General features: G+C 38.4%; 3 protein-coding genes across 3 annotated transcripts; 2 read left to right on the plus strand and 1 right to left on the minus strand.

Moving 5' to 3' along the window:
- Positions 1 to 1322: 1322 nt before the first annotated feature.
- LOC130463931 (pEARLI1-like lipid transfer protein 1) lies at positions 1323 to 2384 on the plus strand. Its single transcript, XM_056833226.1, has one exon. It carries the CDS (start codon positions 1387 to 1389, stop codon positions 1804 to 1806), a length of 420 nt encoding a protein of 139 aa, XP_056689204.1. The 5' UTR covers positions 1323 to 1386; the 3' UTR covers positions 1807 to 2384.
- Positions 2385 to 11994: 9610 nt separating this feature from the next.
- LOC130463910 (pEARLI1-like lipid transfer protein 1) lies at positions 11995 to 12703 on the plus strand. The gene has a single exon (XM_056833192.1). It carries the CDS (start codon positions 12069 to 12071, stop codon positions 12486 to 12488), a length of 420 nt encoding a protein of 139 aa, XP_056689170.1. The 5' UTR covers positions 11995 to 12068; the 3' UTR covers positions 12489 to 12703.
- An 858-nt stretch (positions 12704 to 13561) lies between these two features.
- Positions 13562 to 13993, minus strand: LOC110798884 (uncharacterized mitochondrial protein AtMg00810-like). Its single transcript, XM_022004083.2, has one exon. It carries the CDS (start codon positions 13991 to 13993, stop codon positions 13562 to 13564), a length of 432 nt encoding a protein of 143 aa, XP_021859775.2.
- Between the last annotated feature and the right edge of the window lie 2059 nt (positions 13994 to 16052).

The following is a 16052-nucleotide window of genomic DNA, read 5'->3' on the forward strand; positions in this document are numbered from 1 at the left end:
GGTAGGTAAAACCTCGGATTCTTGTAGTGTGTTATGTCCTCGCAAGTTGTAATAGGTTAAAGTCATCAACGACCCTATGGTCAGCTTGGTAAGGGCGTCTATACGACAATGTCCCCAATAGCTTATGGTCCTGTTTGACAATTGGAGTTTAGAGTTAATGATTAGAGTTTTACCTTTTTGTTTAGCAAATTTGACTAGTTGTTTAAACATGTTTGATAATACATAGAGGTTTATTAAACACTCTCAACTATTTTTTTTGGTACAATAAAATTTATGGACATTTTTTTTACAATATTTATTTAATTTACTAGGTAAGAGGAGCAGTTAAGGACAAAACTATTTTTCAATTTTACATTAAAAATCCTCTAAGCGAAAAATTGGTGGACTGTTTATTTTCAAAATGAGAGGTTTGAGTTCAATACTCCTTTTAACCAAAAAAACCCTTTTAGAGTTTTGACTAGTCAATCCTCTAAACGTTGTCTAAATCTTTCTTTACCAAGCATGACCTATGTATCAGGTTTTTCTTGTATAACAGGAGCTTAGCGCTCCGCTTAATTAATGTTTATTTCGTTTATGTCATTGATATTCTGAAACTTGCTAGCCCCTTTATCATAAACATTATTTCAACTTTAAACTTCCATAATAATGCAGTTGTAGATCAATAAACTTTCAAAGTAAGTAAGAGGATTCCTATATTTTGTACCAAACATGACAAATTGGCCTAAAACAAGTAAATTGCAATTATTCCTACATGTTCGTTAAGTGTAGAAGAGACATAGGAAGTCGATTGGTATACCAGTACAATTTTTTTTTTTTTAATAGGTAAGAGAAGAAGGGACCCTAACTGAACCAGCACCTAGCACAGGTTAACCAGCCCAGCTCCGCAGGTCATCGCTTAAGCCACTCCCAAGCATTTCGCAGTTGATGGAGCTCGAACTTGTGACCTCCAAATCACAAGGTGAGTTCCCCACCAACTCCACCAACTTATGTTGGTTTGTATACCAGTACATGTTAGCGTTAGAATACACGTAGTTGTTTAGACGCTATTACGGAGTACTTACATTTGTAGTATTTAAGAAATTAACTTTAATTTCTAAAAAACGTGTTGCCCAACACGCATACTATAGAGGGTAAAAAAAGTCCACAATCCCTCTTATATTCTTGTATGTGATGCTTTGATCACCTCATGCGCCTTTAATATATTTAGAAAAAGAATAATACTACTACGTAGTATCTATTTTTCGAAAGTAATTTCATCAATATTCGACTATAAAAAGAGCGAACCCTATTCACTTTCTGGCACCACAATCACAATTCACTATCCATTTTTACTTAATTAATATTAATAATATAAAAACCTTTCATTTATTTCAATTAGTTACTAAGATGTCTTCAAAAGTATTTTCATCAGTTGTCCTCCTCCTATGTCTCAACATAGTGTTTTTCACTATGGTGAGTTCCCAACATGTCCGCTCCCCACCACTTCGTCCTAGGTCACCAACGCCTTCCAGGTCACCACCTCCAATGGCGTCCCCACCCATGTCACCTCCTAGCAACAGTTGCCCCATAGATACGCTAAAATTAAAGGTGTGTGCCAATGTATTGAATGATTTGCTTAATGTCACGAATGGCACCGCGCAATGTTGTTCTCTCATTGAAGGGTTGGTTGACCTTGAAGCAGCAATTTGTCTTTGTACTGTCATTAAAGCTAATGTTTTAGGGATCAAAGCTAATGCTACGCTCAACATAACTGTGTTGCTCAACAATTGTGGTAAGAAGATACCTGAAGGCTTCGAATGTTCTTAAGCTTATTAATCGGATTTTGTTGGTATCATCAAAATCTTAAATAAGTATAACTTTCGTATTCCAGCAGCTTTGGAGCAGCTCATCAATAATGTTGTATATGTTATGTGTTTGTTTTTGTTGGTGACTAAGCTAGGTTGTCAATAAACTCCAGCCTAACATTGTACCGTAGTACGTATACGTAGCAAAAAAATATACGTAGCAAACTCCAGCCTAACACTCTAGCCTCGGTGCCCGCGCATGAAAAAAATATACGTAGCAAAAAAAAAAAACTTTTCGTAAAAATTGCTGCAAGGGCGTATGAAAGGCACTCGACTCTAAAAGCCACTAAAAAATAAATAAATAAATAACTCTTTGTGTCGTTGTTAGGCCTCCTACGACGAAAATGCTCGGCACCAAAACCGAGCATGCTAATTTAACGACCTTGAATGTCACATGGGCAAAATATTCAAAAAATAATGTTCGAATAAAGTCTTCAAGAAAAAATAAATGTTCAAATAAATCCGAGTCTAGACTAGTTATGCCGAAGTACAATCTAAATCCTAAGTCTTAGTTGTCTTATCCATAGAATCGGTCCTAATACTTGGTGTCGTTCTGCAAGTTAAAAGGTTAAACCATATTGAATCTCCCTTCCTAACATTTAAATCAATAAGCACCCATATGTAATTGTCATCCCTTGCTAAGAATCCACAGCCTCAATACTCTCTCTCACCGATAAAAAGAATATATTATAGTATTTGCAAAATGGAAACGATCACATTCTGGAAATCATTCCCCCATAGTCGCACAACCCCCAAAGTGAACCTAAGGTATTAATACCATGGGCAAAGAAAAAATTAATGGCCCCAAGGCTTATAATCACATTGGGTCACGACTATCATAGTCCTCTCGAGTCACTCGTTCCTTGAAATACTACTAAGTACGGACTAAAAGATTTTCCATGAATGCAACATGACCAACCATGAAAATACCCGAATCGGCATACCATAAGGCTATCATTGGGGTAAAGCAATACACACTAAGAGAGAAGCCGCGCTAATGATTCTAGTCTTGCAAAAATAAAAATTCGATCTCCCCAATTAACTACCTTGCCAACATTAAGCAAAATGGCGCATGACAAATGGACACCCAAGGGTTAAAATCTAAAGTGTCAACCAACGAAAGTTATGGTCCAATTAGCCTAAGTCTGAGAGTCGCTTGGTCAAGTATTATAGGCTTACGCCATGTCATTATTTTGAGTCTAGGCCACCTCCTTGTATTCATACACGGGTTATAATCAGAAAAATTAATGAAAGTTCGAGTCTAAATCACAACTTCCAATTAAATCCCGAAAACTGTAAAAAAATTATTTTCGATGTAATTCTTTCGTTAAATTTCAATAAGGTAAAAATAACATTTTGAATCTACGCTATTTGCACATTTTAAGAAACGACTAAATACGCTTGCAAGGTAAGACAATTTAAAAGGTCCACCCTAGGACTGCTAAAATTAAAGGTCCACCCTAGGCCTACTAAAATTAAAGGTCCACTATAGGCCTACCAAACGAGGCTCACTCAGTCTCGCCTCGTGACTCAAAGACCACAACCATCTACCTTTTAGCCCAAATAAAAAATTTGATTGAAGGATTTATGTTGGGGGGAAATCCCGAGCAAAAAAAAAATAGAAAGAGAAAAGGCAGAGCGAAAAGAGCGAGCCATGAAATACTTAGCCCGTACCTCCCAAAGTGCGAAATTTACCCAAGTAAACGAAGGAAGAGAATCGAGTCAACCAATCCAAATCATAAGATTCTACGATATCTACCCTTTCCAATCCTTATGCTCTTAGACGCCTTCGCTCTGGGGTCCCTGTTCAGCTCATTTAACCCATCCATGTTCTCATTGCCATAACCCAAGAAACCATTACCTCAACTCTTGTTCTTGAACTTGTTGTCAACCGCAAACCACGCACGGCCATTGACACGTGCGTCATACCCGTTATTTCCAAAGCCCAAACCCATTGTTACACCACCGTTAGCATAATGACCATATAACTTGTTCAATGCATCCTGTTGACATACCCTTGAGCCGTCCCCATGCTACTCATTGGCCTTGGTTGATGTAAACTCATGACCCTAGCTTGAGGCTGCAAATTGTGAGTCCTAGAGGATGTAATCCTCATGCTTGACCAATACCTATACAAATTTTCCTATCTCATTCAACCCGTCTTTCAAACCGTCTTGAGTCACGAATTAAAAAGAAGACAAATGAAAATTACAAAAAAGTAATAAATAATAAAAAAAAGGAACTTTGCAAAGCGCCTCTAAAGTTAGTCTAAAAAGAAAAAGAAGCATTTAGCGCACCAAAAAAAAGAGATCCGCCCAAAAAACATTTTCAGCGCCCATCGCTGGGCGCCGAAATCTTTAGCGCCCCAGCCTGGGCGCTGAATCTCTCTGCTTGCCAAATTTTGTCCAGAAGTGCTCGTCATTTTATCCGCACATGCACGGAAAAATAACGAACACTTGGAGGGGTACAACACGTATTCAGGTATACGTACCAAAAAACACATGAAAAGAAATGACATGTACTTAAAAAATATATAAAACAAAATTTTGGCTTACGGCAAGGAATCAGATTAAAATAATAATAAACTTAACTTATTCTACCGTTTCAAATAATACGTTTCCACCTCAGAACGTACTTGTTTAAAATCGGCATTCTAAGAAACCATTTTCTGGCTAAGAACTACGCAAGACCTGATTCCAAATTTAATCTATTTAAGGGGGATACGTAGGCAATCCATGATTCGGTCCAACCAATTTGCAAAAATATTAAAGCCTATAAAATAACAAGAATAAAAAATAGAAGTCCCTTATTGAAACTTAGTTACTTGCAATCCAAGTCGAAAGAAAAATTGAAAGCACGAAGAAGAATCCAAGTCATCAAGATGCCAAAATGAGCACACATCGAAAAATAATAAGGGCACGTACCCTTGCCAGAAGGAGCACTCACACTCCTAGGCACTTAGCCAAGACTCAAAAGATCACTTTGCCTCAATTGAATGGGGGCTAGCGCAAGCGCCCATGACCTCTAAAAGTACTCGACTTGACCCTCCCTAAAGCGAACTAACTCACTTAAAGACTTTCTTTCACCACTAGACATAGTCGTTCGCTTAAAGACCTTCTTTCACTAGACACAGTCATAATCGCCAACAAGTAGTAAAGGCAGTAAGCTTGCAATAAAGAGGATTATTCTACGGCATCGCCCCATCGTTCCTTCGAACTCAGGGTATCCGTTCGTGGTAATTCAAATGCTTGCGAATCTCCTTTTAAAAAAAAAATCAGACATTGTCAATAGGACTCGGCACTTAACCAAGGCTCACCCTACTCAGACATATGACAAGGGCATCTAAGATCGAAATCTAAAAACATCGTTAATGGGAAGACATAATAACAACTGGGGGCTAAAAAATTGAAATGAAAGAGCTAGGGAAAGAACTAAGTATACCTTGACCTTTTGTACAGACATACACCAAGTAAATCTAAGTCAATTTGAAAACGGTTTATATTCCAGCAATTCTGGAAAAGATGGCCCTAAAAAGCCCAAAGCACATGCCGCACGGGCACAAGTAATATCTTGACGCCTGCACCTTGGCTTCCAGCAAATCCTTAGACAGCATTCCAAAAATCGTAACAGTATTTTGATTCACTCATGTAATCCTGTACGAACCCTTCTATAAGTCAAACTTACTTAGGACACTTCGGATTGTACACAGTAGGACTCGGATTTTAAATAATTTTCAAATAATTTTCAAATACTTCTTCGAACATAATAAAGTGTCGTTGGTTTAGGCTTAGTATGGGTCTCTCTCAACGTTGCAAGTGAGTCAAAAAGATTTTTAAATATGATTATGGGTAAAGAAAGGCACCTAGCTTTTGGTCAAGGCACACTTCGACATGTGACTACCTTGACCATGGCAATGTCGCACAATACGACATTTACAAGAGAAGTAGCAAAATAACTACTCGAACATACCTCGCACTAAACGAGTTTGGTTCAAACTATTCATGATCCATGTCACCATGAATGCATAAAATCGTATGCAAAGCATTATAGCACCAAGCCAATCCCGTAGCTACAATTGGGGGATTGAGAAAAACATTCTAAAAATGCTCGAAATGACGATTTCATCGCAAATTCTCGACGCTAATGCTATACATATGTCATAGGGGCACAATCCTAAGCTTTAATCGTGTAAAACGAAGCTTAGAATGGCTACAACCCCTCCCAAATTCTAAAGCACTACTTAGAATATATAAAGTCACCCCACTATCAAGGGTAACTGAAAATCGCGAGTCACCAAAACTCCGATCAAACTACTGCACATAACGCTCGCCCTACAAGCGTCCGTTACACAGTTTACGTCGTTCCAAAGAAAAAGCAAAAGAAAAATCAAGGATAAAAATAAAAAATATATAAAAAACTGTCTGCCCAGAAATCATTTTCAACGCCCAGAGCTGGGCGCCGATATCTTTAACGCCCCAGCCTGGGCGCTGAATCTTTCTGCTAGCCAAGTTTTGCCCAGATATAAAAATAAGAAAGAAACACCTATGAATCCTCGCATCGAACGTAGTAATAAGCCGTGCAAACCCACGCAGAAGGTGCCACACTTATTCAAGCACCTGAACAAGGCATGATGAAATACTCGAATGCAAAAAATAATAATGATATCCCAACACCTGGAGAAATGTTCTAAAACATGTTGGTAGGCCACACAAGCCTACGTCGCACCATAAGTTCAACCATCCCACGGTACAAGTCTAAAAAAGGAGAGTAAGGCATATTGCACTAATGTAGGCACGACCAAAGAGTATGTGTAAAAGAGGCAAAGACTACTTATCGCCCAAATTCAAAATACAAGCCTCACGACTTCTACATTATGGATTGAAAGTAGCAAAATATTACCTACCACGAAAGGGATAGCTCACACCTGCACGAGCGGAATCCCAGGGCATCTGTCTCGAAAGAACCTACAAAAATCGTACGCCAAAAGGAAGCATCCCAACATGCATACTTGGGGGCTCCAAGCTACAAAACAACCATAGCAAAATAAAAAATCTCGAAGCAAATGTTTGAACAATCGAAAGGGTACGATGTTTGAGCCCACTTCATGAATGGGCCTGAACCCTATCAAGCTTCTAAGCAAACTATTCAAAATCAGTCATTGCTCAAAAAAATGATTCAAGCAAACTGATTAATGGACCGCAAACAACGGCCATTCTATGAACGCTCGTTCGCACGTACATATCATCATTCTAAATATCGAACATTCACGAACGCGTTTAAAAGGAAAAATATACAACAACAAGAGCGGTCAAAGTCTTACGCCTCAAGGTATGTTCCTCGGGCCATATAGACTCGCCCAACTATCGTAATAACTGTACGCCTTAAGAGCAACAATTCCTTAAAATAATCGCCCCAAAGCGACAAGCACCGTAGTCCACCAATCGGCTACGGCTTCTCAAGAAAATCATCACGTTCTAAAAACAATTAAAAAAAAAAACAAAAGAAAAGAGAATACATAGAACTTCCAAGTGAAATAAACGAATGAACAAGAGGCCAACTGTGTCATCAAAAGACCAGCCCAAACAACACTTTCAACGCCCCACCTGGGCGTGAATTATTTCAATGCCCAGGCCTGGGCGCCGAAAATGTACCCAGGCTCAAAAAAGGCCCTAACTTCTAGTGGGCCCTGCCATACTCATTCGACTTGAAAATTGTCGAAAGTCGCACCTCACGACTTTGTCAAAGTAGCATACCACTACAAAGATCGCTCGCACTTACGAGCACGATCCCAAACACGATCAAAGACATTACGAAATGCGTAGGAACCTCTTTGACAAAAAATGACCGTCAAGCACGAGTCCTTGGGGGCTCGAAAGAAAATATATATTTCAAACGAAAGTGTGCAAAGTTAAAACGGTATTCCCAGACTACACTGTACGAAGTCCCGTGTTTGGATAACCTCAAAAAATAAAACCGGATTACGACCTCAAAGACAAAGGTCGCCGTTGATACTTACACATAGTCCCCTAATCAAGGACCCCGGTAGTGGCAAAATTGAGCCATAAAGACTAGCTCAAAATCGTGAAAGATGATGACCACAAGACAATGGTCCGTCTAAACACGTTGTCAACCCACGTTCAGGTTACAACTAAATTCGAGCATCCCTCGAAAGAATTCGCTCTTGCAAGAATGAATAAAAAGAAATTCTCAAAAGAAATCACAAAGAAATAGGAACTTGCCCATCTTCAGTCGGCAAGATCGCGTCACCAACCGCGCGAGTTCCCAAATCGAAAAAACGAATTCAGGGACGTCCACCCTTGGTGGATAGGGCTCGCCCACCCTCAGGGGGCGGGGTCTGCGTCACTGGCCGCGCAGGTCCTCAGTTTTCGAAAAAATAAAGTCTTCATAATTAAAACAGGCTCGCCATCTTCAGCCGGCGGGGTCTACGTCACAAACCGCGTAGGTCCTTATTTTCAAAAAAGGAAAACAAATTTCAAAATAGATTCGCCATTTCTATCGGACGGGGTGTCCACCCTTAGCGGACAAGGTTCGCCATCTTTAGCCGGCGGGGTCTACGTCACAAACCGCGTAGGTCCTTATTTTCAAATTTCAAAAACATATTCGTCCACTTCTATTGGACGGGGTGTCCACCCTTAGCGGACAGGCTCGCCATCTTTAGCCGGCGGGGTCTGCGCCATTAAACCGCGCAGGTCCTTAGTCGCTGCAGCGATAACTTTTGCTGGATTTTCCTTCGTTTTACTTCCTATAAAAACAAGGGTGCTGGATTTTCCTTCGTTTTACGTCCTATAAAAACAAGGGTGCTGGATTTTCCTTCGTTTTACGTCCTATAAAAACAAGGGGGTTTTCTCGTTTAACTAGCCTTGAAAATGAGAATCTTTAAAAACATTTTTTACCTCGTGATTGGGCTTGGCCAGGCCCAATTACACTTTATAGCTTTGATTTCGAAAACATCTGTAGCTACTCCCAATGACAAAGTGAGGGAGTTTCTACGCACCTTTAGATCCTTCCAATGACAAAGTGAGGAAGTTTCTATACTATCAGTTGACAAATCCCAATGACACGTGAGGGATATATCGACACTTCAAGTGATGACCCTTAAGTCAAATGTTATCACTCGGGGACTCGTGAGACCCTCGCAAAACAGGTCACGTATACCATGGCTTGTGTGACGCACTCCGTCTAATACTTTGGCCATCGTCTTACTCCAAGACTCAGTCAAAGTGGGGGCTAACTGTAGACACCTACTTTTGTCCCCGTTCCCGAAAGGGAAAGGTTCGATGATGAAAACATAAATCTCCACTTGACAACGCATCTCCTATAAAATAAACGAATCTCGATTCCCCATTTCATTTCACCCGCAACCTGCTATTTATGGAAACCTGCTAAAAATAGTAACTGCCGTAAAAGGTAGCTTCTAAAAGTGGCAAATCATAAAGGATAGAAACCTGTCAGAATTAGGTGTTGCATTCCAACATAAATCCTAAATGAGATAGAAAACCGCGAGAATCCTATTCCTAATAGGATTCGGAAATAAGAGTTACGTATGAATTAAAATCCTAACGAGCCTAGAGTTCGTAACGGGCCCAGGCGCATTCCGTCATAAAATTGATACGCGCTAAAAGACTCGATTAAATCTAAAACTCTACGGATTTCAGGAATCCGAATCTGACTAAGGAAAACAGCCCAGACCCTATTTTCAACGCCTGGCTCTGGGCGCCGAAATCTTCGGCGCCCAGGCCTGGGCGCTGAAAATACCTGGGTACGTGTTTTTTCCTAATTCTTTGTGGATTAGAACTCTGCAATTCTATCTTTCCACGAACTCTTCCCTATAAATAGACCCCTAGATTCGACGTGAAAGGAACACACACAACACACAATCATATTCTGAGTATTGACTCCAACCCTTAGCCTAAGCCTCTCGCTGCGAAATTGTTCACGCGTTCTGTCGCAATCGATCCAGAAATCGAACAGAACGTATCCTGTCCCATAATTGAGATTCGTTAAATAAAAAGGAGAAATAGCAAAGTCAAAGTGGTTAGTTTTCTGAGAACCGTGACGCACCTCTCAAGGGTGCGTCGTAATGTGCCCCTTCTCGATGATTTAATTGCTTTCCTTGCCCTTTTTATGAACTGTTAAACTAACTAAATCTAATTGTTCTACCACGCCTAACAAATATAATATTTTTGGGAAATTGGATTATCATGCTAGGTCCCTTAATGCAATCTAAATCAGATAATCACGATCGATCTAGTATTATATGTTGCATATTGCTCAAATCAACTCAGATTAGTTTAATAGTTAACGTATGTCCCTTTAATTATTTATGCTGAGCTAGTAAGGATATCCTGCCTCTGGAGTTATCGACGAGGGAAGTACTCCTCTGGGTAGTTACAGTCCCCCGAACCCTCAATCTCTACCTTGCGGGTGTATGTTGAGAGATCCCCACACCAGGGATCACAAGGGAACCTACGGCCGTCGTGGTCAAACATAATTGCACTCCCTTTATGTCACGATAACCGGGTTTTGTCAGTTTTTCTCATTGTCGTTAAAAACTCAATGGCGACTCCTATATTACTAGTCAATTGGGTGTAAACTCACAGGAAATCCAATTACACTTGATTGAATAAAAAGAATCGTCACACCCACGAGGGACGAGGTCACGCATTAGCCTCGTGCTTTTTCGACCCCCTCACAACTGTGGACCATGTTCCACCTTCTAATGGCAAGTTCAAGCTCTTACCCTCCAAATGTTTTAAACAAAGTATAAACCCCATGTACATAAACCCGTTTTACGATGTTTACCGACTGTTTTGAGCGGTAGGTAAAACCTCGGATTCTTGTAGTGTGTTATGTCCTCGCAAGTTGTAATAGGTTAAAGTCATCAACGACCCTATGGTCAGCTTGGTAAGGGCGTCTATACGACAATGTCCCCAATAGCTTATGGTCCTGTTTGACAATTGGAGTTTAGAGTTAATGATTAGAGTTTTACCTTTTTGTTTAGCAAATTTGACTAGTTGTTTAAACATGTTTGATAATACATAGAGGTTTATTAAACACTCTCAGCTATTTTTTTTGGTACAATAAAATTTATGGACATTTTTTTTACAATATTTATTTAATTTACTAGGTAAGAGGAGCAGTTAAGGACAAACTATTTTTCAAATTTACATTAAAAATCCTCTAAGCGAAAAATTGGTGGACTGTTTATTTTCAAAACGAGAGGTTTGAGTTCAATACTCCTTTTAACCAAAAAAACCCTTTTAGAGTTTTGACTAGTCAAACCTCTAAACGTTGTCTAAATCTTTCTTTACCAAGCATGACCTATGTTTCAGGTTTTTCTTGTATAACAGGAGCTTAGCGCTCCGCTTAATTAATGTTTATTTCGTTTATGTCATTGATATTCTGAAACTTGCTAGCCTCTTTATCATAAACATTATTTCAACTTTAAACTTCCATAATAATGCAGTTGTAGATCAATAAACTTTCAAAGTAAGTAAGAGGATTCCTATATTTTGTACCAAACATGACAAATTGGCCTAAAACAAGTAAATTGCAATTATTCCTACATGTTCGTTAAGTGTAGAAGAGACATAGGAAGTCGATTGGTATACCAGTACATTTTTATTTTTTTTTAATAGGTAAGAGAAGAAGAGACCCTAACTGAACCAGCACCTAGCACAGGTTAACCAGCCCAGCTCCGCAGGTCATCGCTTAAGCCACTCCCAAGCATTTCGCAGTTGATGGAGCTCGAACTTGTGACCTCCAAATCACAAGGTGAGTTCCCCCACCAACTCCACCAACTTATGTTGGTTTGTATACCAGTACATGTTAGCGTTAGAATACACGTAGTTGTTTAGACGCTATTACGGAGTACTTACATTTGTAGTATTTAAGAAATTAACTTTAATTTCTAAAAAACGTGTTGCCCAACACGCATACTATAGAGGGTAAAAAATTTCCACAATCCCTCTTATATTCTTGTATGTGATGCTTTGATCACCTCATGCGCCTTAAATATATTTAGAAAAAGAATAATACTACTACGTAGTATCTATTTTTCGAAAGTAATTTCATCAATATTCGACTATAAAAAGAGCGAACCCTATTCATTTATCTGGCACCACAATCACAATTCACTATCCATTTTTACTTAATTAATATTAATATATAAAAACCTTTCATTTATTTCAATTAGTTACTAAGATGTCTTCAAAAGTATTTTCATCAGTTGTCCTCCTCCTATGTCTCAACATAGTGTTTTTCACTATGGTGAGTTCCCAACATGTCCGCTCCCCACCACTTCGTCCTAGGTCACCACCGCCTTCCAGGTCACCACCTCCAATGGCGCCCCCACCCATGTCACCTCCTAGCAACAGTTGCCCCATAGATACGCTAAAATTAAAGGTGTGTGCCAATGTATTGAATGATTTGCTTAATGTCACGAATGGCACCCCGCAATGTTGTTCTCTCATTGAATGGTTGGTTGACCTTGAAGCAGCAATTTGTCTTTGTACTGTCATTAAAGCTAATGTTTTAGGGATCAAAGCTAATGCTACGCTCAACATAACTGTGTTGCTCAACAATTGTGGTAAGAAGATACCTGAAGGCTTCGAATGTTCTTAAGCTTATTAATCGGATTTTGTTGGTATCATCAAAATCTTAAATAAGTATAACTTTCGTATTCCAGCAGCTTTGGAGCAGCTCATCAATAATGTTGTATATGTTATGTGTTTGTTTTTGTTGGTGACTAAGCTAGGTTGTCAATAAACTCCAGCCTAACATTGGATCGTAGTACGTAGTACGTAATCTTTTACAATTAATAAAGTGAGAAAAACCTACATGAGTTTTGTTGAATAATAAGACAGTATATTTGATGAAGTTGATGCAATAATAATATATATGCATGAATTGATATTGTCTATCAATCACTATGTCATCTACTCATCTAGCTAGCTCTATTTCAATTTATAAATGGATATTAAACATGCAATATATATTGCCGATAAACTTGTGCTAAATTAGCGCCAATTGAGTGTTCTTTTTCCTAGTGATGACGAACTAACAACAATTATTAGCAACTCTCCCAAAAAAAATTACTCGAATCACAAGTTGAGCAAATAAAGGAAGATTATTTTTTTTTTCTTTTTTTTTAACATCAGCTTAAAGAATACTTCATTCACTACAAATGTTAAACTCACACACACAAATATGAGGAGAAAAGTATATCTCTTGTATTACAATATGCACAACTATATATACAAAGAGTAGGAAACTTAACTTACCAAAACTCCTAAAAATCATAATGGAAAATATTAAGTCTTACATCAATTCTTACATCAATTCTTAGGTTACATTATGTTACAAGAATTCTAGTAACTCTAGAATTCCTAACACTCCCCCTCAAGATGGAGCATGTAAGTCACGAATGCCGTAACAGAAAAGTAAATTGTTGTTTCCCAAGCGCCTTAGTTAAAATGTCAGCCAATTGATGACCAGTAGGAACTTATGAAGTATTAACATTTCCATTAACCAACTCATCGCGGATAAAGTGATAATCCACCTCAATATGTTTCTTACGATCATGAAAAACAGGATTCTTAGCAATGTGAATGGCAGACTAACTATCACAACATAATTGCATCGGCTTAGGTTGCAAAACACCAAGAGAGAATAACACGGATTTCAACCACTTAAGCTCACGCGCGTATAGATACGACCATAGAACGGTACTCAGCTGTAGCAGACGAACGAGACACAGTAGGTTGTTTCTTTGTCTTCCAAGATATCGGAGAACGCAACAAAAAAACCAAATAACCAGATAAAGAACGACGAGTTAACGGACAAGCCGCCCAATCACTATCACAAAATGTCGTAAGAGACATATTAGGCATAGGGCGTAGTAAAATTCCTTGGCCAGGGCTACATTTCAAGTAGCGCAAAACACGAGTTGCAGCATCCCAACGTAACACTTGTGGTGCACTTAAAAACTGAGCGAGAGTGTGCACTGAATAACTCAATTCAGGGCGAGTCACAGACAAATAAACCAGATGTCCTACCAAACGACGATATTGCTTAGGATAAGCAAACACCTCCCCCTCGGCATAAGCAAGCCTATAATTTTGCTCCATAGGCGTATAAATAGGTTTACAACCTAACATTCCTGATCCAGTTAAATAAAGTTACATTAGTGAGAAGGTTGGTTCGTCTTCTATACAAGGAAGGTAAAAATATGGCAGAACATATGAATGAATTTCAAGGCATTGTTAATCAGTTAACAAATGTCAGCATGGAAATTGAAGACGAAGTCCAATCCTTATTAAACCTTAGCTCATTACCGGATAGTTGGAAAAATCTTGTTATCTCGTTGAGAAATTCGGATCCGAGTGGTAAACTCACCCTTGATATGGTGAAAGACAACTTATTCAACGAAGAATCTAGAAGGAAAGAATTTGCCTCGACAAATCAGACTGAAGCACATATTGTTGAAAATCGTGGGAGGCCAATGTTTAGAGGTTCCTAAAGTCAAGAAAAATCTAGAGGCAGATTAAAATCCTAAAAGAGGTCCACTTGCTTTTATTGTCATAAGCCATGACATAAGCAAAGTGAATGTAGAATATAGAAGCGGGACATGCGATCTAAGAATGACAGGAGTAGTGATAATGAAGATAAGAAAAATGTCATGGCTACAGCAGTAGGTGATGATATTTATTTTGTAGGTGATGACGCGTGTTATAACCTAACAAGTGATGGTTGTATTTGGGTAATTGATACAGGTGCTTTGTATCATCTAACTGCAAATATAAATGATTTCACATCTTACACTACCGGGGATTTTTCATTTGTAAGGATGGGAAATGATGGATCCTCCAAAATTATTGGTATTGGAGATGTTTGTTTGGAAACCAATACAGGTTGTATGCTTACACGTACTACACGATGTCAGACATGTTCTAGATATTCGGCTAAATTTGATTTCAGCTGGTAAACTTGATGATGAAGGGTATGCAAATCACTTTTCAAATGGAAAGTGGAAATTGTCAAAAGGATCGATGATTGTTGCTCACGGAAATAAGCAACAAACCCTTTATGGTACAAATGGAAAGCTCAGCTCACAACTAAATGTAGCTGAAAAATGTTCATCCGAGTTATGGCATAAGCGACTCGGGCATATCACTACAAAAAAACAGTACACATAATGACGCTTTTTCAGTCGAAAAGTGGCGCCAAAAAGCGTCACAATTTTCTAAAATGACGCTTCAATAAAGCGTCATTATATTTTGGGCCACTATATAATGACGCTTTTAGTAGCCATAATTTTGGCCTTTTGTGACGCTTTTTTAAGCCACTTCTGTAATATAAAGACGCTTTTTGTGGTGGGTATTTGTCTAGCTAAATCTGGCACGAAATCACACGAAATCGATTTTGATGCATCAAAGCATCACAACTTACCTCCCCATATTTCCCACCAAAACGCTTTTGATGAATAAAAGCGTCACAATATACCTGCCCATTATATTCCCCCCAAAACACTTTTGATGCAAAAAGCGTCACAATTTACCTCTCAATCATATTTTTTTAATGCTTGAATTAATAATTATGTTTAAACCAAGAATCAAATATATGAATTGAAATTAAATAATACAATATCTGATTATAATCACACCTGTAATCAATTAAAATTTCAAGTCGATTTATATAATTGATATTATATATATAACGTCAACGTCCACGTACGCGTGCATATTTGCAATATCCAACAATCAAACTAGTTAAAAATATACCAAAATAACAATAGGATCCTATGTTATATATCCATACATCAAATTTTTGCCTTATCAAATTACACTAGAAATAAAAATAACTCCCTAGGACTATCCAACTAATTACATAGATTTTGTTCCGATCCGTTAATAAAAAACAATGTTTGTTCCTAAATCCCCGTGATTGAGATCGGAGCTTCAATATCTTGATCTAATTGTTACCTTTGCCACCTGAATCATCATTAATCTACACAAAATAAAATTATGTCATATTATATGAAATGTAAAAAGCATTATAACAATATTTTCTTGGAGGAAATACTTCCATAAAAAAAACACACATATAAGAAAAGTATAGATCATCTGGGAAAATGTAAATATTTAAAATCGGAATATGCCTGAAGCTGAAGGAAAGTGTTGCAGCAAC

Source organism: Spinacia oleracea, chromosome 6, assembly GCF_020520425.1.
Source record: "Spinacia oleracea cultivar Varoflay chromosome 6, BTI_SOV_V1, whole genome shotgun sequence".
Taxonomy (NCBI): Eukaryota; Viridiplantae; Streptophyta; class Magnoliopsida; order Caryophyllales; family Amaranthaceae; genus Spinacia; species Spinacia oleracea.